The sequence below is a fragment of the Corylus avellana genome, chromosome 2 (genome assembly GCF_965113065.1).
Source record: "Corylus avellana chromosome 2, dhCorAvel1.hap1.2, whole genome shotgun sequence".
Classification (NCBI taxonomy): Eukaryota; Viridiplantae; Streptophyta; class Magnoliopsida; order Fagales; family Betulaceae; genus Corylus; species Corylus avellana.
The window spans coordinates 16,884,552-16,909,148 of record NC_142491.1 but is presented as its reverse complement, the minus strand read 5'-3'; the positions used below and the strand labels follow the sequence as shown (position 1 = coordinate 16,909,148).

General features: G+C 34.2%; 2 protein-coding genes across 2 annotated transcripts; both read right to left on the bottom strand.

Moving 5' to 3' along the window:
• Positions 1-4,666: 4,666 nt before the first annotated feature.
• LOC132165244 (S-adenosyl-methionine 4-1-methyl-2-pyrrolidinyl-3-oxobutanic acid methyltransferase) lies at positions 4,667-8,070 on the bottom strand. Its single transcript, XM_059575730.2, has 4 exons — positions 7,814-8,070; positions 7,307-7,711; positions 5,949-6,227; positions 4,667-5,297 (listed from the first exon to the last, which is right to left on the bottom strand). The coding sequence occupies exons 1-4, from the start codon at positions 7,886-7,888 to the stop codon at positions 4,938-4,940; spliced, it is 1,119 nt and encodes a 372-aa protein (XP_059431713.1). The 5' UTR covers positions 7,889-8,070; the 3' UTR covers positions 4,667-4,937.
• A 10,164-nt stretch (positions 8,071-18,234) lies between these two features.
• On the bottom strand, positions 18,235-19,293 carry LOC132167464 (uncharacterized). Its single transcript, XM_059578453.2, has one exon. The coding sequence runs from the start codon at positions 18,945-18,947 to the stop codon at positions 18,303-18,305; it is 645 nt and encodes a 214-aa protein (XP_059434436.2). The 5' UTR covers positions 18,948-19,293; the 3' UTR covers positions 18,235-18,302.
• Positions 19,294-24,597: the final 5,304 nt, after the last annotated feature.

The window sequence follows — 24,597 nt, the reverse complement described above, 5'->3', positions numbered from 1 at the left end:
TTAACTTAACCAAAAACAGAGTAGTTCATTTGTATACATAGCAAAAAGTGCAGAGATTGAAGAAACATCAGCTGCTTCTGTCACATGAAACAAAGTCACCAGTTGGAGCTGTTGTCTATTAGCATGAAACACGGATAGAAAAAGGCTGCTGTCACACAAAGCATGGAGAGCTGTTTGGTCGAAAATCTTGTTTACCATCCTCACATAAGCTTCCCATATCACATGACACGTGTAAGAAAGGTATTGCTTGGCCCTTCATTTTTTTTCTTTTTTTTTTACATGTCTGCACAAAAAGGGGAGGGGGATTCAAACTAGTGACCTCCGCTTCATTATGCGTGGCCTCTCATCCTTTTTTAAATTGCGGACGTAGTCTAAAAACTTCAATGCTCTCCCCATCTATATTAGTTTCGTAATTAAGGCAGGACTTTCATAGGACCTATAGACTATTTTCCATTGTTCTTACAGAGGTTTCTAAGCACCATTGAACCTAAACATATTTGATTCATCTCCTTGATTTTCATCGATCAAACCATATAAAAATATCTAGTTATCAGAGTTTTGGGTTGTAATAGACAAAATTGGTCGTAAAAGTGCTTCCTGTAGAAGGAAGTTAGAGGTTTTGGAGTTGCTAAGGTGGGAGGTGAATAAGTTGTTTGCCGATGTTACATATTAAGTCTTGGGAGTTACAAAATATTTTGTAAGATAAATCTATAACACAAGTTTTCTATAATAAATATCTTTGAGGTTGGTTGACCCTCAGTGTGGCTTTACTTCTTAAGAATTCTTCAAAGATCGTCTCCTAATTTTTTTGTCTCGTGTGTATCTTTGCTTATATTTATTGTGGTGACTATTGACTATAATATAGTAATTATTATGGTAAATTGGATTAGTAAATCAGATTTTTTAGTAATCAGTGTCCTGAAGTCTTTGTTGAGCTGTCTTATCTTTATTATTATTATTATTTATTTAATTATTTAATTATTTAATTTTATGTTATCTTTGTCACTTTTGATGTACTTAATAGTAAGGAATAGCTTCACTTAAAATCCTTTAATTATCATGCGTTTTGAGAAAATCTTCAAGATTTTAAAAACTCTCAATTTCACTTCTTAAACTTTCAATTTGATGCAATTAACTCCAGCTCTATATATGTTTGCCTTTAAACCCTAACGAAAAACACTAAAAAGACCAAATTACCATTCAATTATCCTCTTTTATTTTTTTATTTTTTTAAAATTTGAAATTTGAAATTAATGGTAAATTTGAAATTTTAAAAAAGTTTCAAGGGTATAAAAATCATTTAGTCACTTTTAACGTCCAAAAACTAACGAAAGTGAGTAGATTGCATCAAATTGAAAGTTCAAGGAATGAAATCGAGATACTTCAAAATTTTGAAAAAATCTTTTCAAATTGCATAATAATTTGAGGGTCATTTGTAAATTTTCTCCAAATAGTTAATTTCCTTCGCTTTCACGGGTAAAAAAGAAGAAGAGCTTTTTGCGACTAATATGACTAGTTTGGTAACAGTCGAGGCACTCTTGAGTCTTGACCTGCCAAAAGGTTAGCGTGATCATCTCATTTTTAATACCCACAAATACTCACCAAAAACATTATCTTCAATTAAAGAAGTCAGCAAACTCACCAAGATGGAGAAGCTACAATTATCTCTTAGCGAATGTAATTGTAAAGGTGTTTTTTTTTTTTGTTGATGTTAGCAAATGTAAAGTTAAAGTCCATGAATGGGACATACCTACCTATTGTATCTTTGTCTTCTGGAAAATTATTAAGTTAATCCTAACATTAATCTCTCTCCTTCCTTGTCCCTCTCCCTCTTCTTCCTCTGATAGCAATGCTCAGTATCTTTTTTGTAGTTGCTTTTGATCTTCGTTTTCATAGTTTTGTTTTAAATCTAGGTTTAGATCTAGTTCTTCATGCTCAAATCTATTTGTCTCGGTCAGCTTCTCTGCTTTCCATTGCTTCTGTGCCAATCAACCAACAGATTCTCGCGTGGCGGGGCATAATTTTGGTAGTAAATAACTTCAAGGTAGTAAATAACATAATTTTGGTTTTGTTTTTGTTCTGTTGTGGGTTCTTTCATTTGGGCCCTTCTTCTTCTTCCTTGATCAGTGATCTTCTTTGGTTGACGATTGACTTGGGGCAGAGGACTTTTGCCACTTGAACAGTCCCAAGTCAAGCTAGAACCTTTTTTATTTTATTTTATTTTATTTTTATTTTTTAATTTTACTATAGACCCTTTAATTATCACGCGATTTAAGAAGATTTCCTAAACTTTAAAACCTTTCAATTTGGACTCTTGAACTTTCAATTGCAGTCAATTTGAACCAATTTCTCAGATTAGCCATTAACTTTCCTGATTTACCCCTAAAATGACGAAAATATCTTTGATTTTTTTAAAAATTTGGAATTTAGGGTAAGTTTGGGATTTTATAAAAAAATTAGGGATATAAATGCCATTGTCTCACTTTTAACATTTTAAATTTGACAAGAGGTTTAAATTGATTGCAATTGAAATTTTATAAGTCCAAATTAAGAAGTTTTAAAGTTTTTGGAATTTTTTGAATTGCATGACAATTCAGAGGTCTAAAGTGAAGTTACATTTTTTTTTAAAAAAAAATTATTATTTATTTCAATTAACTCAAAGAAATGGGTTTTTTAATACAAGTAAAAGGTAAGCATTTCAATATATAAAAGTCTCAAAACAATTAAACAACAGAGAAAAAGAAACCTAAAATTATTGAAAAAGGTTCAAATAAATGGTGGACCTATTGGAATTTGGATTGGCCACCACGAGACAATTTGAAGTGACAATACTGAAATGAAAACTACCTACTACATCAACAGAAGAGAAGTACCACAAACAATTGGAAAAACTTTGGGATAATTACCTTTTTTTCCATCGATTATAACGCAATTTCATTTTTTTCTTATGAACTACTAACTGTACCACTCGACCCCATGAACTACCATTTTGTGTCCAAAACTCAAATTCCATCAGTCAAAGGTGTTAACTCAGACGGTCAAAGTGTCAATGCGTTATAGTTCATGAGGGCAAAGTGACAATGCGTTATAGTTTATGTGGGCAAAGTAACAATGTGTTGTAGTTCATGGGAACAAAGTGACGGGTTGACCGTCTGAGCTAATGCCTTTGATTGACGAAAATGGGGTTTTAGGCACAAAATGGTAGATCATGGGAGTCTAGTGGTACAATTGGTAGTTCATGGGGAAAGTGAAAATGCGTTGTAGTTGATGGGGAAAAATAATTACCCCAAAAACTTTCTTAGATTATTCTAAGGGAAAATTACAGTTTATCCCCCCAAAGTTAACAGCGTTTTTCAATTCGAACACCAAAGTTTCAATTTTTGCAATCCACCCCCCAAAGTTCCAAATTTTTGCAATTTGATCAATTGTATCAAAAACTTCCTATATTGCCCATAATTTTTATTTATTTTTAATTTTTTATAAAAAAATTTAAAAAAAATTCGGGGGGGGGGGGGGGGGGGGGGCTATAGCCACCCCTTTGGCTATCTGACCATTTTTATAGCCCCAAATTTATTTATTTTTTCATAAAAAATAAAAATTAGGGATCGTATGAGAATTTTGGGATAATATTGGTCAAATTGAAAAAAAAAATGAAACTTTGTGGGGGTAAATTGTAAAAATTGAAACTTTGGTGTTCGAATTGAAAAACACCGTCAACTTTAGAAGGGTAAACTGTAATTTTTCCTTCTTCCAAAGAATGCATTGTCTTTGTGTAATTGGCTTATCCACATTGTCTCAGAGGGTGCAAACAAGGTGTGAGAGTTCACTTTGGCAGTCATTCTCCAACTCTGCATTTGGTGCATCATAGTCATATAGAGGGAATGAAGAGCGGAAAACCAAAAAAAGCTTGCATTTAGGAGTGGAACTACGTTGTAGACTCCTTAAGCCTCAATGTGTCCCAATTTTTACCCCAATTTTTTTTAGTTCTCCCTAAACCTAAAATTCTAGTTCCACCACATTTGTCCCAAAAGCTTGAGTTGTTAGGAAGAGGCAAATTTAACCACTTAATCATTACTTTGAACATTGAAGTCAAGGTTCGATCCCATGACTTGTGGCTCTGATACCATGTGAAACTACTATTTGTCCCAAAAGCTTTAGTTGATAGGAATAGGTAAATTTAATAACTTAATCATTAGTTTAAACATATAGAAATTCATTTAAAAGATATGCTTAGAAATTCAGACTATGGATCTCACCCTGGACTTCATTTCAAAAAGCAGAGAAGTTGCTTTACAGAATTACAAGTTAAAATAGGCAGGGGAGGGTCTATGAAGTTCCTTCTTATATATAACAGATGAACAAAAATAATATTTAACAATTACATTTTCAGATAATTGAATTTCTTCTGGATTGGATTATGCCCACATGCAGAATCTGATTGCTTTGATGGACACCTTGAGAAACATGAAATCTTATGCAGATCATAAAATTCTTTTAGGAGGAGCTGGAGAACATTCATTCCTTATTGACGCCAGGCAGAAGTAAGATTGTCCTGACAGCGTATGATAATAGCATAAACTAAGAATTGAAGGTTGAAAAGTGAATTCAGGAAGAGAGAAAATAACAAATAGGAAAGAGAAAGCTCCTAATTGCCCTAAATAAGCAAACAGAAAAATAGCTCTGAAAGACTTAAATTTAATTGATAGTGTAAACTAAATTGAAAAATAACAAAGACTAGATGCCTTTATATAGGCTAGGCACCTCCTAAATTAACAAGAAAAAGGAAAACCAAACATAATTGGAAAATGAAATCAAATCCTAATAGGACAAGTAAAACCAATCCTAATAGGAAAGGAAAAACTCAATCCTTATTGAAAAAGGAAAACTAAAACACACATACATAATTAAAATAACAATTTTTTCAAATTTCTCCTGCATCACTTATTCATGGAAACGATTATGTTCGTGTACTTGGCTTCCTCAACCTCCAAGTATTCTTCAATGTTGTTGGAAAACATGTCAAACAAATCATCCATGATATCTTCTCCAAAATAACTTGCCAGAATTGGCTCTGCAACCACCCTTATGCCTATTGCCACATACTTTCCTCTACTGGGTTTATCAGACCCAAAGCTTTTGTTACTGTCATCCATGTTAGAATCCCAGTCCACTTCAACTGTTTCCAATCGTTGAATGTTGAAGGATCCTTCTGTTTGAATCACATCCCTAACTTCTTCTGCAGTAGGTGCATAAAATGGCAGATTGAACCTGTCTAATTTTGCCTCTTCAACTTTTCCCTGGATAGGATTAATAGATAATGGTAAGGACCTTATGATAACCCCTAGATAGAAGCGAGCACACTAGTGCATGCTAAGGGTGACAATTCGTGCTTGTCTGTCGAGTTCTGTTACATCACTACTTATCTCAAAAGTTTAAGATGATTGGAAAAGAAGAATTTAATCATTTAATCAATACTTTAACAGCCCCTCACGTGTGGGCTTACATTTATTTTAATAGGTGAGGAATCATTGTTCAAAATAATCTTTGATTCTGATATTATGTTAAATCACTACTTATCCCAAAATTTTAAGCTCTTAGGAAAATAAATAAATTTAAGGGTTAAATACTCTTTTGCCCCCTAGGGTTTGAAGATTTTATTTTTTCTTTCTTAGGGTTTCATTTTTATCACAAGAGGTACATGTGGTTTCATAAAGACCAAGCTAGTACATCCATTAAAATTCTGTCCAAAACTTAACAGAACGCCATGTCAGCACCAATCAGATGTCACCACATGTCGATATATATATATATATATATATATATATATATATATCATTCATAACTTATCCATTTAATTAGACAAGTCAGAACTTTTAACTAAAATCTGATAATTTCGTGTTGACTTCATGTAAAAACTAAGAGAAATAAAGAAAAAGAATATCGTGTACCTCTAGGACCATGTCATTTAGGGTGATTCCTAATAACTCCCAGATGGTGAAGCTCTGATTGCTAGAAGAATCAGCTTTTCTGTTACTGCCCATACCTTGAAAGGTAAGGACCATGTGACCACCGGGGACCATCTCTTGCGCACGTGATCTCAGAAATGATGTGAAATCCCTCTTGAAAAGATCCAAATACGCTTTACGCACTCCATGGGGGCTTGTCTTTGCGATGTGAATATTCCCTTTGTTTAATGGAACTCCTGATTCTCCGACAAGGTCAGGGATCTGTAAATGTAAAATTATTAATTAAATAATTAAATTAATATATTATTATCGATTTAAGTTTTTAAAATAAATGATGATTTAATGTGGTATCAGAAAAAGTTCTAAATTTTAACCTTAAATGTTATTTACCTCGTATTTCATTTCGTGTTGTTTGGTATGGATATAAATTTTTTAAAATTTAGTTTATAAATTTGTCACGTATTTCTCAGCATTTAACAAGTACCAAGGTACGTTGGTGATAATTTTAGTTCTCATTTCATGTTATTTGATTTTTTTAGATAAATGGTAATTTAACCATAAATATTTACATGAAAGCATCGCATTAAATACTCATTGTCAATTGAGTAATGCAAAATTGTTTTACTTTTTTTTTTTTCTCTAAGCAAATAAGATTATGGTACAAGGAATAAAAAAAAAAAAATCGAAAACTGGTTGGACTCCCTAACAACAAACCCAAAACATCAATACAATGCAAAAAATACAAACAAATAGGAAATAGGCTAAAAAATGGTCCGGTCCTCTAGATCTTGGTTAACAAACCAATAAATTACACCATTAAAGAGGTGTTTGAAGCAAGTCAAAGAGCTGACTATCTCTGAAATAATAACACCCTCCAAAAGAAGGCTGTTGAAGAAGAGGCACTGAAATCATTTCGTTGGAAAAACAAAATTATAAGTAACCTATTCTCTTTTTCCTCAACAAATTATAAAGTAATTGGATTAGGATTTGTGATCAACCTTTTGAAAGGTGAAATCAACCATACGCATCTCAATTATCACCTAAAATGAACTGTCCCAAAAATGATAACTTTTTTTTTTTTTTTTGGTTCAATGCAGGGAAGAGAAAGGAATTATAAAAAAGTAAAAAACAAAATGTCACATAGCCTTCCTAAGAACCGTTAGAAATGAGTCAAATAAGTTGCTCGGCCCATTGGCCCATCAAATGATCCAATACCGAGATGGTTTTAAAAGGCAAAGTTTCCCAAAGATGATACTTAAAAGATATATATTTTATGTACTTCTAATATCTTCGACCCAGCAAACAAAAAAAAAAAGATGATGAAGGAAAAAACTGTTAACCTGGGAACGCCAATGAAGACAGTAAGAAGAATGAACAAAATGAAGAAAATGATTAGGAAAGAGCCTCCCGTAGAAGTTCCCAGGCATTCCTGCTATGAAACAAGGCCCAAACTCACTTCCCTTATCTTTCTTTAGTTTCTCATAGAAACTTGGCAATGACCTGAAAATGGTATTGAAATCATTTCCTGGAAGATCATTAAGGAAAACTTGGAACATGGGTGCCTTTCGATTGAATCCTTGCGATGTTGCATGGATTGTGTCGATCATCTCCCAAATCAGCAACAGTGTGTTGGGGCCAGATGAACATCCAAAATCTGCCACATTTAGACACTCAGCGGAGCTGCTTAGATACACCTTTGCTATGCTCTCTTCTAATATTGGCTTTGCCTTGAGCATTGCCTCTTTCTGGAACACATTGAAAATAAGGAAACAAATGATTAAAAACATTGAAAATAAATTGGTGTATGCAAGCGAGAGAAAGAGAGAAAGAGAGAAAGAGAGAAGGACTTGAATGAGTGAGTTGTTCGCATAGCTAGTTTCTCCCTCTCCTCCATTCATGCACAGAATTTGATCTACTTCCATGGCCTCTCTGTGTGGATTCTCTATGATCAATCCTGTGAAAGATTTTGTGAAGCTCTGTTTGGTTAACTTAACCAAAAACAGAGTAGTTTATTTGTATATATAGCCAAAGTGCGTAGTCTTTTACATGAAACATGTTAATTGAGACTATTAGAACAGTTTTCAACACTGTGTGCTGTGTGCTCTTCGGGGCTGTGCGCTCTTCAGGGCCTTAGGGTTTTCTCCCTTTATTCTTGTTTGTTAATGAGTTGTCTCCCATTAATTTTTTTTACCCAAGATTATCTCATTGTCTTCTTTTTTTTACCGAGTTGTCTCCCGTTAATTGTTTTTACCTAAAGTTGGCTCATTGCCTTCTTGTATTTTACCGGGTTGTCTCCCGTTAATTGTTTTTATCCTAGGTTTTCTCATTGTCTCCAATAACGCTCCTTGTTTTTACTGGGTTGTTTCCCGTTACTTATTTTTACCCAAGGTTGTCACATTGTCTTCTTGTTTTTTACTGAGTTGTCTACCATTAATTGTTTTTACCCAATGTTATCTCCTTGTCTTCTTGTTTTTTATTGGGTTTTCTCCCGTTAATTTTTTTGCCCAAGGTTGTCTCATTGTCTTCTTGTTTTTTATTGGGCTGTCACCCGTTAATTGTTTTTACCCAAGGTTTTCTGTCTCTGAGAATCTTCTTGTTTTTACCCAGGGTTTTATCCATGTCCTTTCTAACAAAGAGTAATTGTCAAAGGGGTCCCTAGGGATCGAGGGCACTCCAATGCTTAAATTAGCATTACTCTTTATTTAAATCAAATTTGTTATTAAAAGACAATCGCATAATAAAAAGCACAAATAAATTCCAACGATGGTACCCGAGTGTGTTAATGATAGCTGTCGAATCTTCTTATTTTTGCCCAAGGTTTTCTGAGAATCTTCTTGTTTTTACCCAGAGTTTTCTCTATGTCATTTCTAACAAAGAGTAATTGTCAAAGGGGTCCCTGGGGATCGAGGGCACTCCAATGCTTAAATTAGCATTACTCTTTATTTAAATCAAATTTGTTATTAAAAGACAATCGCATAATAAAAAGCACAAATAAATTCCAATGATGGTACCCGAGTGTGCTAATGATAGCTGTCGAATCTTCTTATTTTTGCCCAAGGTTTTCTCATTGTCTCCGAGAATCTTCTTATTTTTGCCCAAGATTTTCTCCATGTCCCGAGTATGATACTAATAGCACCCTACCAAATTTTTTATTTTTCCCAAGATTTTCTCCTTTTCTCCGAAGTTGAGTCATTTCCTTCTCTCTTTTCTATCTTCTTTTCTTTTCTTTCCTTTTTTCTTTCTTTCGTTTCATGGCGTCATGAGTCCCATCTTCCACCTTTCAACCTTTTTTGTTTTTTTCTTTGAATGCGTGCCCACCACCATGACTATTTTTTATTTATTATTATTTTTATGAGAAAAAGTTAGTCATTCGTATATACAGCACCAATCTGGTAGAACAATTTTTGATACGATGTGGGTTGTGTGCTCTTCGGGGCCTTGTAGATTTACAATACGTCATTGTCGTGCACTCCAAGTCGCTACAAAAGACAAGAAGGTCTGACAACGTATGTGTTATGGATACTCTGAGACAAGAAGGTCTGATGACGTATGTGTTATGAATACTCCGATGCCAAAGTCAGTCAGTTTTTAAGAGAAATATCGTACTTCGGCGCATAATAATTCAATATACTCAAATGGACTAATTGAGTCCTAATTTGTAATTTATGATATGAGAGAATATGTAGATGAGAGAATGTATTTTTGTACATTGTGTAGGGGTTGAGGTAGACTTGAATTGGATCTTATTATTGGAGTTGAATTGGGATTTTTGGAGCTTGACTTGGAATTTGGCTTCTATTCCCCAGCAGACTTGGAATAGAACTCTTATATAATTGGAATATATCTTCTATTAATTAATTAAATAATCCTTGTTTATTTAATTAATATTTTCATAGGCCTACTCTTGGCCATTGGGTCTGAATTTGGTGGGCTTGTAGTGCGAATTTATTCCCAACAGTGACAAATCCTACGTGACAGCATTATTCTTTTGAGTAATGCTAGATATCATCTTTTTATTCTTCTAAAGCTATTGTGGCTTTCAAAATCATCATTGGATCAAAATTCATGTATGATTCATTTAAAATTTAATAGTAATTTTAAAAGCCACATCAGCTTTAGGAGGATAAAAAGATGATCCATAGCATTACTTTATTTTTTTAGGGCTCGTTTGGCTCTCAGATAATCAGATTGAGTATTCCGTTAGAAAAAGAAATAGCTATTACCAGGAATAAAGAAAAATAGAATGAAATAGTTATTCATATTCCTTAATTTGGTAACAACATATGAATTCTAATTAAAATTAGGGTTAAATACTAAATACCCCTGGGGTTTAGTTGCTTTATTTTTTCCTCCCTAGGGTTTGATTTTTATCACAGGAGGTTCCTGTGGTTTTGATAATAGACCGAATTAGTCATTTGTCAATTGACTGTTAGTTGACTTAACGGAAGTCCACGTGAACCAATCAAATGTTGACACGTGGCACTTGCTTAATTTTTTTAATTATTTTTTTAATTAAAAAAAATGTATTTTTTTTTTTTAAAAAAAAAAGAAAGAAAAAAGAAAAAAAAAATTGGGGGTGGCTCGGGTACTGGGGGTGGCCGAGCGCCCGAGCCACCCTCAAATGGCCAAGGGAGCCACCCCCAATTTTATTTTATTTATTTTATTTATTTTATTTTTTAAAAAAAAAAGAAGTTAAGTAAGTGCCACATGTTAACATTTGATTGGTTCACATGAATCAACTAATGGTCAACTCACAGAAAGACTAATTTGGTCTATTATCAAAACTATATGAACCTTCTATGATAAAAATCAAACCCTAAAAATAAAAAAAATAAAACAACTAAACCCAGGAGTATTTAGTATTTAACCTTTAAAATTAAACTAAAATTACTAAAAATCCCATAATTTTTAAAAGAAAAAAAAAGGTGGGAAAATCAAGAATTGCAAGAGTGGGGAACAACCCCATCAAATTGGAAATCATTCAATCAAATTAACCGGATCTGGCCGACAACCTTTGTATAATTGAAAATAATTCAATCAAACTAATCGGATGGTAATTGGTTGTTTGAAATTCTCCACCCAAACTTATCCATGAACCTAATTGAAATTCTCAACTCAAACGACATGGCATTCTAATTGAAAATAATTCAATCAAACTAATCGGATGGTAATTGGTTGTTTGAAATTCTCAACCCAAACTTATCGATGAGCCTGGGGCCTTCTATTCTCACGCGTGGGAGGGCAGCAAGCCGTACGTACGCCTACCGCTGCTTGCTGTGCTTTTCACGTGAAGCCTCTTTCCGTCCTTTTAATTTGTCTCCTTCTCTCCTTTGTCTCCTTTCTCTTGTACTTCTGTCTCTCTCTCTCTCTCTCTCTCTCTCTCTCTCTCTCGCACACACACGTTGCACTCACACCTAAGTTCCTAACGCAGCCAGAGGCCCCGAATTTTAGTTGAGAGGGTCTCTCACACACACACACGTTGCATTCACACCTACCGGAGCCAGAATTTTAGTTGAGAGGGTCAAGGTTAAAACATAAAGTTGGACGAAAGTTGATTAATTTTTTTAAAAAAAAAAATATAAGTAACAAAATAAATAAATAATTTAACAAAATTTAATTATTGTTTAAAATATATAAATGTAACTTACCCATATATTTTCTGTCACACCTATTGTTAGAACATATGAAATATATGGAAAATATAATTTATTCTAACATTTATATATTTTAAATGTTAGTATATATTTTAAATTTATATTCTAACATTTATAAATTTAACTTACGTATATATTTTAAATTTCCATATATTCTAACATTTAATATTAATTTATTTAGTTGTTCTCCACTAATCTTTATATTTTAAAATCATTACATGATTTATTCATTGTTTATAGTCTTGAATATAACATTATCAATATGTGCCATCACACAATTTTAATGGTAAATTTTACAACTAGCAGAATCAATGATAATATCACTCATAAATAAATCAATAGATATACAATATCCTTTTTCATCTCTATCATCTTCTCAACAAGCTTTCCAATCCATGAGTATTGTAAATTCTTTCATAGATATGCAAATGCAAAATAATAATAATAATAATAAAGTTAAAGTTTTATAAAAAATCAATAATTATTGAATTTACATTGAATTTGTGATAATGTTAATTTTATATTTATAGATGAAATTACATTATTCATTTATTCTCTTTATTTTTTCTATCTATCATATATAACTTTACCTCACAAAGTAAAAATAAAATTTTGAGACTCGTTTTCCGCTTGCTGCCGCCGGCGGTAATGTTGATGCCCTTCTTGAGAGTAGTTGAGGGTGGGCATTCAAGATATCCATAAAAAATCTATTGAGAAATTTTTGGGGGTTGAGAGGGGACATATGCCCCCTCTCGACACTGTGTGGCACCAAGCATGTACAGCTTGGCTTTGGCTTTCACGTGAACAAGTTCCCTAAAAAGCACACTACCTAATTGTACGTATCATAATTATAAAACCTCTTGTCTTTTCCTCTTCCCCTTTCACGTCAACTCGGATTGTTAGCTGAAAGGACCCCCACTTCCAGTTTGTTTTTTTTTTTTGGTGGTTCTTCTGATTTGTAATGTACTTATAAAAATAAATAAATAAATCTCTTGCCTTTTCTTTTTCTTGGTTTAATCAAATAAATTTAAAAACCCTAATTTAGACTTTCTAAGAGTATTAGCAGCATATTCTTTATAGCTTATTCTCTTCTTTATATTTAGGAAAAATATCGAAAAAAAATTAAAAAAAAATACTCATATTAAAAGTTTCAAATTTAATCAACATTAAAGGGCATCTACAATGTTTTGCAATACATTATTTCTGTATACTTCTTATACATTATTAAATTATAAAACATCTCATTCTCTTTTCTCTCTTCTTCACATGTTCCAACAATTCTCTCACATTTCTTCTCTCTCATTGGTTGCATTGATAAAAAGAAGGATAAAGTCCTTTTAACCTACTCAAACTACCATCTCAATGACAATCACTCTCAAACTATCAATTGCAATAATTTACACAAAAAAACTATTAAAACATTAACAATGTGCCCCTAATGCTAACAAAATAACGAAATTATTCTTATTAAAAAAATACTAAAATTTATTTATAAAAAAATAATAAATAAATAAAAAGGGGTGCCGTACCACCCGTGTTTGAATTCCGATCTTGTTTGACTCATTTGGTGTCTCTCTCCTTAACATTTTTGAATGCCTCGATCGCAGCCAGGATCAAATCCAATTTGAATGTAGTCAGTCTTAAAGGCACTTCCAGAATATCTTGATTGTAGTCTCATTCGAATGAGAGGAGTTTAGAATGCCTCAATTGAAGTGTCATTTGAAGCTTATTCGATTGCCGCTCGAGAAAATTGTGAAACCCTAAATCTCGTTCGAACGAGATTGTGGCAGATTGCTGACCTAGTCTAAAAACTTTAGTGTTCTCCCCGTCTATATAAGTTTCGTGAGGCAAGACTTTCATAGGACCTATAGACTATTTTTCATTGTTCTTAGAGAGGTTTCTAAACACCATTGAGCCTAAACAGATTTGGTTCCTCTCCTTATTTTCATCAATCAAACCATATAACAATCTCTAGTTATCAGAGTTTGGGGTTGTAATGGACAAAATTTGGTTTGTAAAGGTGCTTCTTGTAGAAGATGGCTAGAGATTCTGGAGTTACTAAGGTGAGAGGTGAATAAGTCGTTTGCTGATGTTACAAATTAAGTCTTGGGAGTTACAAACTGTTGGGGTTATCGCACATCAATTGTGGAAGGGGCTAGTGGTCACTTTATAAGTGTGAGGGAAAACCTCACATTTTGAGCTAGCTTTTGGGGTTGAGATAGGCCTAAGATCACCCAACACTGGTATCAGAGCCCATGTTTGCAAAAAAGTCTCAGCCCAACAGTCCACGGGAGAAACAAGTTGTTGCTGCTCCGACCTAAGGCCCGATGTGTGAGGAAAAAATTGTTGAAGTTATCCCACATTAGTTGTGGAAGGGGCTGGTGGTCACTTTATAAGTGTGAGGGAAAGTCTCACATCTTGAGCTAGCTTTTGGGGATGAGAGAGGCCCAAGACCACCTAACATTGATATCAGAGTCCAAGTTCAATCAACAAATCTCGGCCCAGTCCACGGGAGAAACGAGTTGTCTTTGCTCCGACCTATGGCCCGATGTGTGAGGGGGAGATTGTTGGAGTTATCCCACATCAGTTGTGGAAGGGGCTGGTGGTCACTTTATAAATGTGAGGAAAAAATCTCACATCTTGAGCTAGCTTTTGAGGTTGAGATAGACTCAAGACCACCCAACACAAACTATAACACAAGTTTTCTATAATAAATATCTTTGAGGTTTGTTAACCATCAGAGTGGCTTTACTTCTTAAAAATTCTTCAAAATATTTGCACATTGTCACCGAATCTTTTTGTCTTATATATTTTTGCTTATATTTGTTGCGGTAATTATTGACTATAATATAGTAATCGTAGATTGATAATTGTTTTATATAGTCAATTGGATTAGAAAATCAGATTTTTTAGTAATCATTGTCCTCAAGTCTTTGTTGAGCTGTCTTATCTTTTATTTTTATTTTTATTTTTTATTTTTTATTTTGTGTTCTCTTTGTCTGTTTTGATGTACTTAATAGTCAGTGATAACTTCACTTAAAATCCCTGAACTACTACGCGTTTTGAGAAAGCTTCCCAAATTTTAAAAACTCTCAATTTCACTTCTTAAACTTTCAATTTAATACAATTAACCCAACTCGGTCAATTTTTGCCGTTAAACCCTAACGGAAAACACTAAAAGTATCAAATTACCCTTTAATTCTCCTTTTTTTCTATAATTTTTTTTTAAAAAAATTTTAATTTGAAATTATGGGTAAATTTGGAATTTTTAAAAAGATTCAGAGGTATAAAGATCATTTCATCACTTTTAACGTTCAAAAATTAACGGAAAGAAGTAGATTGCATCAAATTGAAAGTTCGAAATGTGAAATTGAGAGGTTTGAAACAGCTTTTTGCGACTAATATGGCTAGTTTGGTTTATTGTGGAGGCACTCTTGACCTGCCAAAAGGTTAGCGAGATCATCTCATTTAGAAGCCACAATTATCTCTTAGCAAATGCAAAGTTTTTTTTTTTTTTTTTTTTTGATGTTAGCAAATGTAAAGTTAAAGTCCATGAATGGGACATAACTACCTATAATATCTTTTGTCTTCTGGGAAAATTATTAAGTTAGTCCTAACATTAATCTCTCTTAAGTTAAAGTCTGCGGGGTTTATTATGAAATTACAAACTTACCCTAACCAACCTCAAAGATTGGAACTCTCTTTGTACCCAAACCTCCTCGTCCCCTTGGGGTCATTAAAGTCAACTTGAAGTTCTTTCTGTTGTTTCCTTTAGTTGATGTAATTAGGATTCTAAGGAGTGGATTCTGGATAGTAGGTAAGCAACTTGGTATGGCTTATATTTATGTGGTGACTTGTGAGCAACCTCAGAGGACATGTGACCTTCAAGCCTCATCCCTACATCTCTCTCATTAATGCATCAACCTTCTCAGCCACTCATTATCATCTCTTTGATCTTCCTTTTTTATATCCATTATCCATCTGCCTGTAAATTAACAATTCATTTCCTGTAAATTAACATTATCCATCTGCCTTTGGCACCTATCAAGCATCTTATTCACAGGCACACAGATATTTTCTTGTGTACTATCAAATTACTCCTTAAAGTATGTTCCGTCATCAAATCGCTCACGCCATTAGTTTAAACAGGTGAGCGATTTGATAACGAAGCATACCTTAAAGGAGTGATTTGATCAAAAGTTCAAACAAGAAACTGGGAGATTTTAGTTAAACAAAAGCAACTGGGGAGAAGTTTCCATTTGCATATATGACATAATAATGTATAGAGAGAGTCATATTTAATGGAAAAAGAAAAAAAGCATCATACTCTAGTAATTTAAAGTATAGAGTCCTCTTCTTCCCTCCTGAACCTCTGTTGCCTGGCAATGAAAGCCTCCACGTTGTGCTGGAACTCCTTGTTGCTCATTGTTGGGAAAATTGATAATTAATTGGCAACCAATTTTCCACCAACCCTTTATGCGAAAGACAAGTTTGAAAAGAAAACACACGAGAATACACACCAATCACACACGTACACAAAGAGTTTACGTGGTTTGGCAATATGCCTACGTTCACATGGAGTGATCCGCTCTCCTTATTTAGAATTATTGAGTACAATGGTACAAGCCTAAACCGCTTAAGTTTAATATCTCAAACCCAAGCCCTTAACCCCTTGTACACCCCACTCAACTGTCCCCCTCAAATACCCAGTAAAGAAAAACTCTCTACACTTTATAAATAATTTAGATTTTTCGGATCTTCACTTAACCAAGGACCGTATGTCCTTTTATAGAGGCTTAATCACGAAAAAAGAGGATAAACAATTCTAATCCAATTGCTACTGGGAAAACGAAACCATCATGAATACAAAGTCTTTTCCATGATGAAGATAAACATTGCAGCCCACATGTTTATCCACGTAAGTTTTCTCCAAAAATCCAATTCCCAGTTGTTCTTGGACTCCTTTTAAAACTAACCTTATCCTCTTATAGATAAATATGACTTGAACCCACCAACTTGAATATTGGTATTTTCCAGCAATTATCTTCACACTTATTGACAATTTGAGCCATTATCAATAATTCATCACAGGATATGAACTTTTCGCCAATTCCTCACAAGAATGGCTGCTATTCCTGCTTATCTCTGTCTGCTGATGTCGAAGAACACGGCGAGATTTCTCACGCACCCGGTTGGTTGAACTCTGAGAGTAACTCTGACTCCTCCACTGTACTGTCCTCGTATGTGGTGTGCTTGTGAAGGTACCAGGTTGTCTCGTCTGGGTGAACTTTTTGATTCTTCTCAGAGTTCTTGATGATCTCCAAGGCCTCTGTTTTTTCTAAGCAAATAAGATTAGGGTACAAGGAATCAAAAAACCGAAAATTGGGGAGCTGCTTGGATGCACCTCTACAATGCTCTCTTCTAGTATTGGCTTTGCCTTAAAGAAAAGTAAGGAAACAAATGACTAAAAACATTGAAAACAAATTTGGTGTATGCATGCGATAGAAAGAGAGAGAGAGAAAGAGAGAGGAACTTGAATGAGTGAGTTGCTGGGATTGCTAGTTTCTCCCTCTCCTCCATTCATGCACAGAATTTGATCTACTTCCATGGCCTCTCTGTGAAAGATTTTGTGAAGCTCTGTTTGGTTAACTTAACCAAAAACAGAGTAGTTCATTTGTGTATATATATAAATATATATAGCCAAAGTGCAGAGAGTCTTTTACAATGAGCAACACGAAAGGAAAGAAATTGAAGAAACTTCTGCTGCTTCTGTGACTGTCACATGAAACAAAGTCACCAGTTGGAGCTGTTGTCTATTAGCATGAAACACGGATATAAAAAGGCTGCTGTCACACGATGCATGGAGAGCTGTTTGGTCGAAAATCTTGTCTACCATCCTCACATGAGTTGCCCATATCACATGACACGTGTAAGAAAGGTATTGCACGGCCCCGCCCCTCATCCTCTTTTGTTCTCAAGACAATTTCTTGGCTCTCATGCTTCATTTTTTCTTCAAATTTAGTTGCAGGTCTATATGTGGTGTCCACTACGCCTTTATTGTTGAATAAAAATAAAAATTGGTGGAAGAGATTTAAGATAGTGGTATGTTATAATATGCTTTTTTGTAGATGAAAAATCTAGTAAAGTGTTCAGAAGGCCTGAGCATTGTCGGCTGTTCTTTGAAATCAGCATATGGAATATTACAGAAACTTGGCATATAAATATCAGCATAATACGACCAATAGGAAACTTGGCATCGAAGCATGTGAATTAGCATATTACAGAATTTAGAATTCATGCCTCCCACTGTGGCATATTTTTCTCTTATCCAGAAGAAAAATGGCATCATCTCTAGAATTTAGAAATTCTCTTATTCGCATATCAAATCTCCAACACTCCTGTAAATTAACATTATCCATCTGCCTTTGGCACCCATCAAGCATCTTATTCACAAAGAGAGATTATTTTCTTGTGTACTATCAAATCACTCCTTAAAGTATGTTCCGTCATCAAATCGCTCACCCCACGATCAAAAGTTCAAACAAGAAACTGGAAGATTTTAATTAAACAAAAGCAACTGGGGAGGGGAGAAGTTTCCATTTGCATTTACGACATAATAATGTACAGAGAGAGTCATATTTAATGGAAAATGAAAAAAAAGAGCATCATACTCTTAGTTAATTTAAAGTACAGAGTCCTCTTCTTCCCTCCTGAACCTCTGTTGCCTGGCAATGAAAGCCTCCACCTTGCGCTGGAACTCCTCGTTGCTCATTTCATCCTCTGGATATGAACTTTTCGCCAATTCCTCACAAGAACGGCTGCTATTCCTGCATATCTCTGTCCGCTGATGTCGAAGAACATGGCGAGATTTCTCACACACCTGGTTGGTTGAGCTCTGCGAATAACTCTGAGTCCTCCTGTAATCCTTAACTGTACTCACCTCGTATGTGGGGTGCTTGTGAAGGTACCAGGTTGTCTCATCTGGGTGAACTTTCTGATTCTTCTCAGTGTTCTTGATGATCTCCTCGCAGAGATCGAAACCCGGCGTCTTTCTCCCGGACTTTGCAAAAAGAGTGATGACTATAGCATTTCCAACAACAAAAACGAAGCCAGGACTAGCCAAGACGACTGTCAGGTTCCGGAAATAGCCGCCGGAGTTCTTGACAGCAAGTGGGAGTTGCATGGAAAGCCTGGAAATCAAGAGAAGAACAACGCATACCTCGATTACCCGGAACAAGTTTGCTATCTTTCGAAGCTGGCGATGCTTTAGCTTCGCGTTTGCCTTCTCAACTTTGATGTTGTAGAAATTGAATGAATCCATTTGCATATAGGACTTGAAAGACACCACGGCCGAATGTTTTTTCCTCTGTTTTTTTTCTTCTCCTTTTTGGAGTTTTCACTCGAAAGGGAGTTCGGTTTTCATCAAAGCTTCATGAGCAACCATTTGTCTGAACAGAGAAAAGAGAAAAACTGCTTCCATTAGAGAAGTCAATAAGGCAGATTTGAGGTTTCGGAGCATTGAGACAGAGGGTTAAAAGGCAGCAAAGGCCTCACAGGAAAATAGAGATAGACAGAGGAAACAGAGTGAACTATATTGCTCTGTTTTGTTCGACAGGGGATATTAGAAATAGAGGAAACAGAGTGAACTTTGTTCACTCTGTTTGTTCAACAGGGGATAGATATTGTTCTCGAGCTCTTTGTGTTTTGTGGGTTTGCTATTTATAGGGGGGTAGAATATATGCTTTTTAACTTTTTCTTTTATTCCATTTTGTTTGCTTTATTTCTTCCTTCAACCACTCTTGAAGACTATTTTCCATGCAAGTGTTGTTACTTTTGTACATTGGTTTTAATATGTTTTCTTAGTGAACTATTTACCATAGTTGTGTGATTGTAATTAAATATTTACGATTCGACTATGTTTTTTTTTGTATTTCCTCCATCTATTTTTTTTTTCTTATAAATATGGTCATTTGTATTATAAATATATATTCAAGTCAATATCACAAGATGTAACTTTACCAGGCTCTTTCTTAATGGTAGACATAATTGAGATTGTAGGGAATTCCTACAATTGTGAGAGGCCTCCAATACGGCCAATGTGCCTGAACACCTGCTCGGACAGGGGAATTGTATCCAATTTCGATCCGTTATATCCTATTCATAAATAGAACAATCAAAACTTATTAAACACAAGCCATGATCATAATTCATAAATGACTAAAAGCTTTTATGATTACAGGAAATAAAAAAGCAGATTATGTATGTTTAAGACTTATCTAAAACTTTTCTCTTATATTTCTAGTGAGACATGACAAAATTGGCAAGGAAACAAGACAACCGGCAACAATATCATGCAGAAGACTTATTTCTTACTCACTAAGAAAACACCATTTTCTCTTTCTTTGTTTCAAACTTTCACCCTTACTTGCCTTTCAGTTACTCTCTTTTTTTCTTTTTCCAATAAGATTCAGTTTGCCCATATGACTTAATGTTTCTTCCAAGATACCCACCAATAATAGAGTGCAGCTGTTTGCCTTATGACACTTTTGAAAGAATCTGTTCAAAATTAGGTTTTAGTGTTGCCTTGTCTGGCTGTCTTTTTTGAGTTCAGTTGAGACCACAAGCGATTAAGATAAAAAGGTTGCACTGTTCTTATCTTCTAAATGAAGGTGCCACACAAGGTGATATAATGGTAGATTATAGGAAGTTGTATTCAAATTGGACAAAGTTTTAAAAATGCATGTCAGAATTACGTGTTTTAAAGAAAGACGTCAATCTAATAGTGACTCTCTTTCGCTGCATATAATGGTGTCCATATCATAACACCATTAGATTTATGAAATCTATTTTGAACCGTAAAATGGATTCCTTCCGTTTCATTTCACCTATTCCTTTCGTGAAGAATATTTTCCATTATCGGTAAATTGGAAGTCATTAATGGTTTGCACTTAGAGCCTATTTAGGATTGCGTTTGAGAAATAGAGTTTTTAAGTCAAAAAGAGCTTTTGGGCAAAAACCTCATTTTTAAGCTTTTGCTAAAAGTGCGTTTTAGCCATTTTTAGGTTTTTTGGACTCTTAAAAGTGTTTTTAATTTTTTTTACCAAATGAGTACTTTTTTCTTCAAACGGGTTTTTTTAGTGTTAAAAGTACTTTTAGGACCCTCAAACACAATCTCAAATATGCTCTTAGTTGAAGTTATTTTAAAATTTTTCGTCTTTCCAGAACCATAATGAGAATCCCCAAACTGGATAAACATTGTAAATGAATGAAATTTGGAAAATTATCCTAAAGCAAACAAAAAATCCTATAAAAATGCCTAAACCTTATGAACAGTCAAGATAACAATATCCCTAGTACAAAACAAAAATATCACTAAAGAAGAAATTACAGATCCCACAGAAGGAGAACAACTCAAATAAGCCCTCACACCCCTCAATCAAAGAAAAAACAAAACAACAAGTGAACTAATCAGCAACAACCGGCCATGCAAGGCTAATTACAAACATACAGAGAAAGCAAGAAATCACTACCACTAATATTATAACAAAGTTTTTTTCCAAACGGGATTAAAGCAACTTTTTCCAACCGAGTCTATCGAGTTGACACCTATCCTTAAAATAACGTGAAAATCAATCACATACTCCAACGACAACAATGTTTCTTCAATCTCGTTTGAAGGAAAACTTTGTTCATAATATTATCAAAGGATCTGCAAGATATAATCAACCCTAGAAGATGTATTTAGAGACCCAAATAAAGACTTGGTCTTGGCTCTGATCATGTACTCAGCATTTGCCATAGCGGTAGTAGTAACACTTGCTATGCAAAATCCCATGACATGCTCCATAGTCTTTCTTTTCAATGTTCCGGCAATGCTCATCACAGTGCTGTTCGTTTACACATCTCCCATGCCAACTTTCACTGGAAGATTCACATGCTGGTTGTGCTATTATATCATCACCATTTAAACAAAGTCATACGCAAAACAAAAAGAGATTACTATATATATATATATATATTAAAAAACAAAAAAGTGCAGAAATATAGTGCAAATGCAAAAGAACTATCTGAAGAAAATCGTAGGCCTAACTCATCTCATAAAACCGATTCAATAAAAAAGGGTTGTCAATTCCTTATAAACATGCCCAAGATCTTGTCCATAGGCAATGTGAGATTATTCCTCAACACCCTTCATCGCGTGCAAGCCAATATTTTTCCTGGTCATTGTCACGGGGTTAAGTAGTGTGGGCTCTATTCATCATGTGGTAGGTTTTGATATCATGAAGAAATTTGTGGGCCTAACTTATCTCATAAAACCGGTTCAATAAGAGAGGGTTATCTATTTCTTATAAACATGCTCAAGATCTTGTCCACAAGCAATGTGGGATTATTTTTCAACAGAACCTTGACTCCGTCAATTCACCCCCATTTAAATTAAATATTTCACGTGTTAGGCCTCACCTATTAAAAGGGAGTTTGAGTCCACACGTGAAGGGGAGTATTAAACTAATGATTAAGTGATTAAATTTATCTTTTCTTATAAACTTAAGCTTTTGAGACAACTGGTAATTTAACACTATCTATATATACAAACTTGGTGAGAAAAAGAATTTACCAGTAAAAGAAACCCGAGGAGTCTTGGCCTCAATCCAAGCGAGCGAAATAATAGCAAGGACTAGAGCAAAGACTGCAAAACCTCCAAAAAGGGCCCTAGAAGAAAATGAGGAAATTGCCATTCTCTTCCTATAAAGAAGGTATGGGTAAGAGAGTTTCTTTATATAGAGGCTTGCAGTGGAGGACAAAAGAGAGGAATCGGCCGGCCTTGTCCACTACGAGCAACGTCGTTTTATTCTACCACAGTCTCACCCCTACTAATGTGACGGTGTCGATCAATCCTTGTTAAAGAACAAAATTCCATGTAAGTTTGCAGTTAAGGACTAAATTCTATATCAATGAGCTTGCAGCACTTAAGTTGTTTAATTAAGTAGCGGTTGACTCTACTTTTAACATTGATGATGATGACAAAAGAAACTCTTAAAAATTGCCAAACACTAAGGAAAAATAAGTAAAAACTCCTCAAATTACACAAAAGGCAAGGGACAGATTTCATAACAAAAGAACTCAACTATAAATCCAACCGACATTCAAAAGAGAAAAAGAAAAAGAAAAAGAAAAGCACATATAGCCAACTCCACTTCTCTTGAAATGATTCATGGAGCATACCCCAAATAGTTGGAATTAAAGTTTTATATAAGTTAAAGTTTTAACAAAATGTGAACTAATTAAGAAATTAGGTGACTTTCAAATAGGCCTCAATTTTGTATATTTTCAATTACTTTTCTGGTTTTCCTAACCTTAGAGAGTGTTTATTTGTCACAAAAACAAAGCACAAGTTATGTGTCTCTTAGTTGGTTTTAGCACACATACAACAACAAAGTAAAAATTAATTATGGTGCTCAGAAGGCGCTGACAATAGTTCTTTTAAAAAAGATGCCGGCAAACAATGTTGATGCTTATTTTCCCACGCATACGGGTGCCTGTGTGCGCAAACAATCATGAACTACAAACTTTATGATGATTTATTGTTAATTAGTTTTTTCCCGAGCCTATCGTCACTACATGAAAAAACGGTCTTTAACGACGACCCAAAGTAGTTGTTTAAGGCCTTAAAGTGGTCACTAATGACTTACGTATCGTCGCTAATATGGATCAAGATATTATTATTTTATAATTTTAGCGACGACATCAACCATCATCGCTAATTGTCTAGTATTAACGACGACTATTGTGGCCGCTAATAACTTTTGGGTAGGAGAGCTCTCCTTTCATATCCTTGCCCCCAAACCAAAATGACATCAACATGTGCAAGACAAACTAATTACCTATGCCCAAAAATATCATCTAATAGACTTCAAGATGTTTGCAACCATAGGTTTCTCTAAGATTGGTGTAAGGCCATACGGAAGGAATTGCATTGAACCTTGACCCTTTTTAAAAATATTTTATATTATTCCTTTTTTATGTATCTTAGGGTTTATTCCATATTTTATTTAGTCTAGACTTTATTGCTCACTACTCATTGCCCATCTATAAATAGATACATATGTAATATTGTTTCATATAATTCAATATAGTAAAGATGTAGCCATAAACTCTCTCTCTCTCTCTCCGCTAAACGACAACATAGGTTATATGGCTAGGAGATTATTCATGAAATACAAATGATTGAATTACCTATAAATTAACCCTTTGATGCCATTGATTTGAGAACATATCAAATGTAAAATAATTGATTTGAGAACTAATTAATTAAAGAAAGTTTATGGCTTTGGTCACTAAAGGTTTAATTAGAATATTCTACAAACCAACAACTACTTTTTATACAAATAGTATGGCTGAAATGTGACCCAGATCATCTCATTTACCAAAAGCATCAGAACAAATGCAAGCATCTCTTCATCACCTAGTATATACATCATCTCTGATTGTAAGCAAAATCAGCAGCCCAATTGCTTCCTAAAGTATCAGATACTCCTGAAAGATGCACAAGTGACAATTATGAAATAAAATATAAAATCAGTGGCAACAAAAAGGCGAAGAATATATATATATATATATATATATATATATATATATATATATATATATGCCCCCAACATAGCATATTGCCTTGGAAGATAAAGTTTAATATTGGGTGGGTGGATTGTGAATATATTGCATGGTTGATAAATCTAATATTGGTTTTTTTATTAGGCGAAATTGAATTTTATAAGTGATTTTAAGGATCTCTATTTTGAAATAATAGCACCAATATAACTAATAGTGACATATTGCTAAAACATCATTAATAGACATAAACCTTGATGAGGACGTTAGATATTTGAATGGGGAGAATTATGACACCCACAAAATTAGCTCTCCACTGGATAGGGTGGATTATAAAAATGTTGCATAGATTCAAGTTCCACTATTGCTTC

What these genes read in the sequence shown, in the direction of transcription:
- LOC132165244 (XM_059575730.2), bottom strand. Translation starts at nt 7,888, where the DNA reads ATGGAAGTAGATCAAATTCTGTGCATGAATGGAGGAGAGGGAGAAACT. An exon ending in CGAACAACTCACTCATTCAA is followed by an intron (nt 7,712 to 7,813) that starts GTCCTTCTCTCT and finishes AATGTGTTCCAG; the next exon opens with AAAGAGGCAATGCTCAAGGC. An exon ending in TAAATGACATGGTCCTAGAG is followed by an intron (nt 5,298 to 5,948) that starts GTACACGATATT and finishes AATCCTATCCAG; the next exon opens with GGAAAAGTTGAAGAGGCAAA.
- LOC132167464 (XM_059578453.2), bottom strand. Translation starts at nt 18,947, where the DNA reads ATGCAAATGGATTCATTCAATTTCTACAACATCAAAGTTGAGAAGGCA.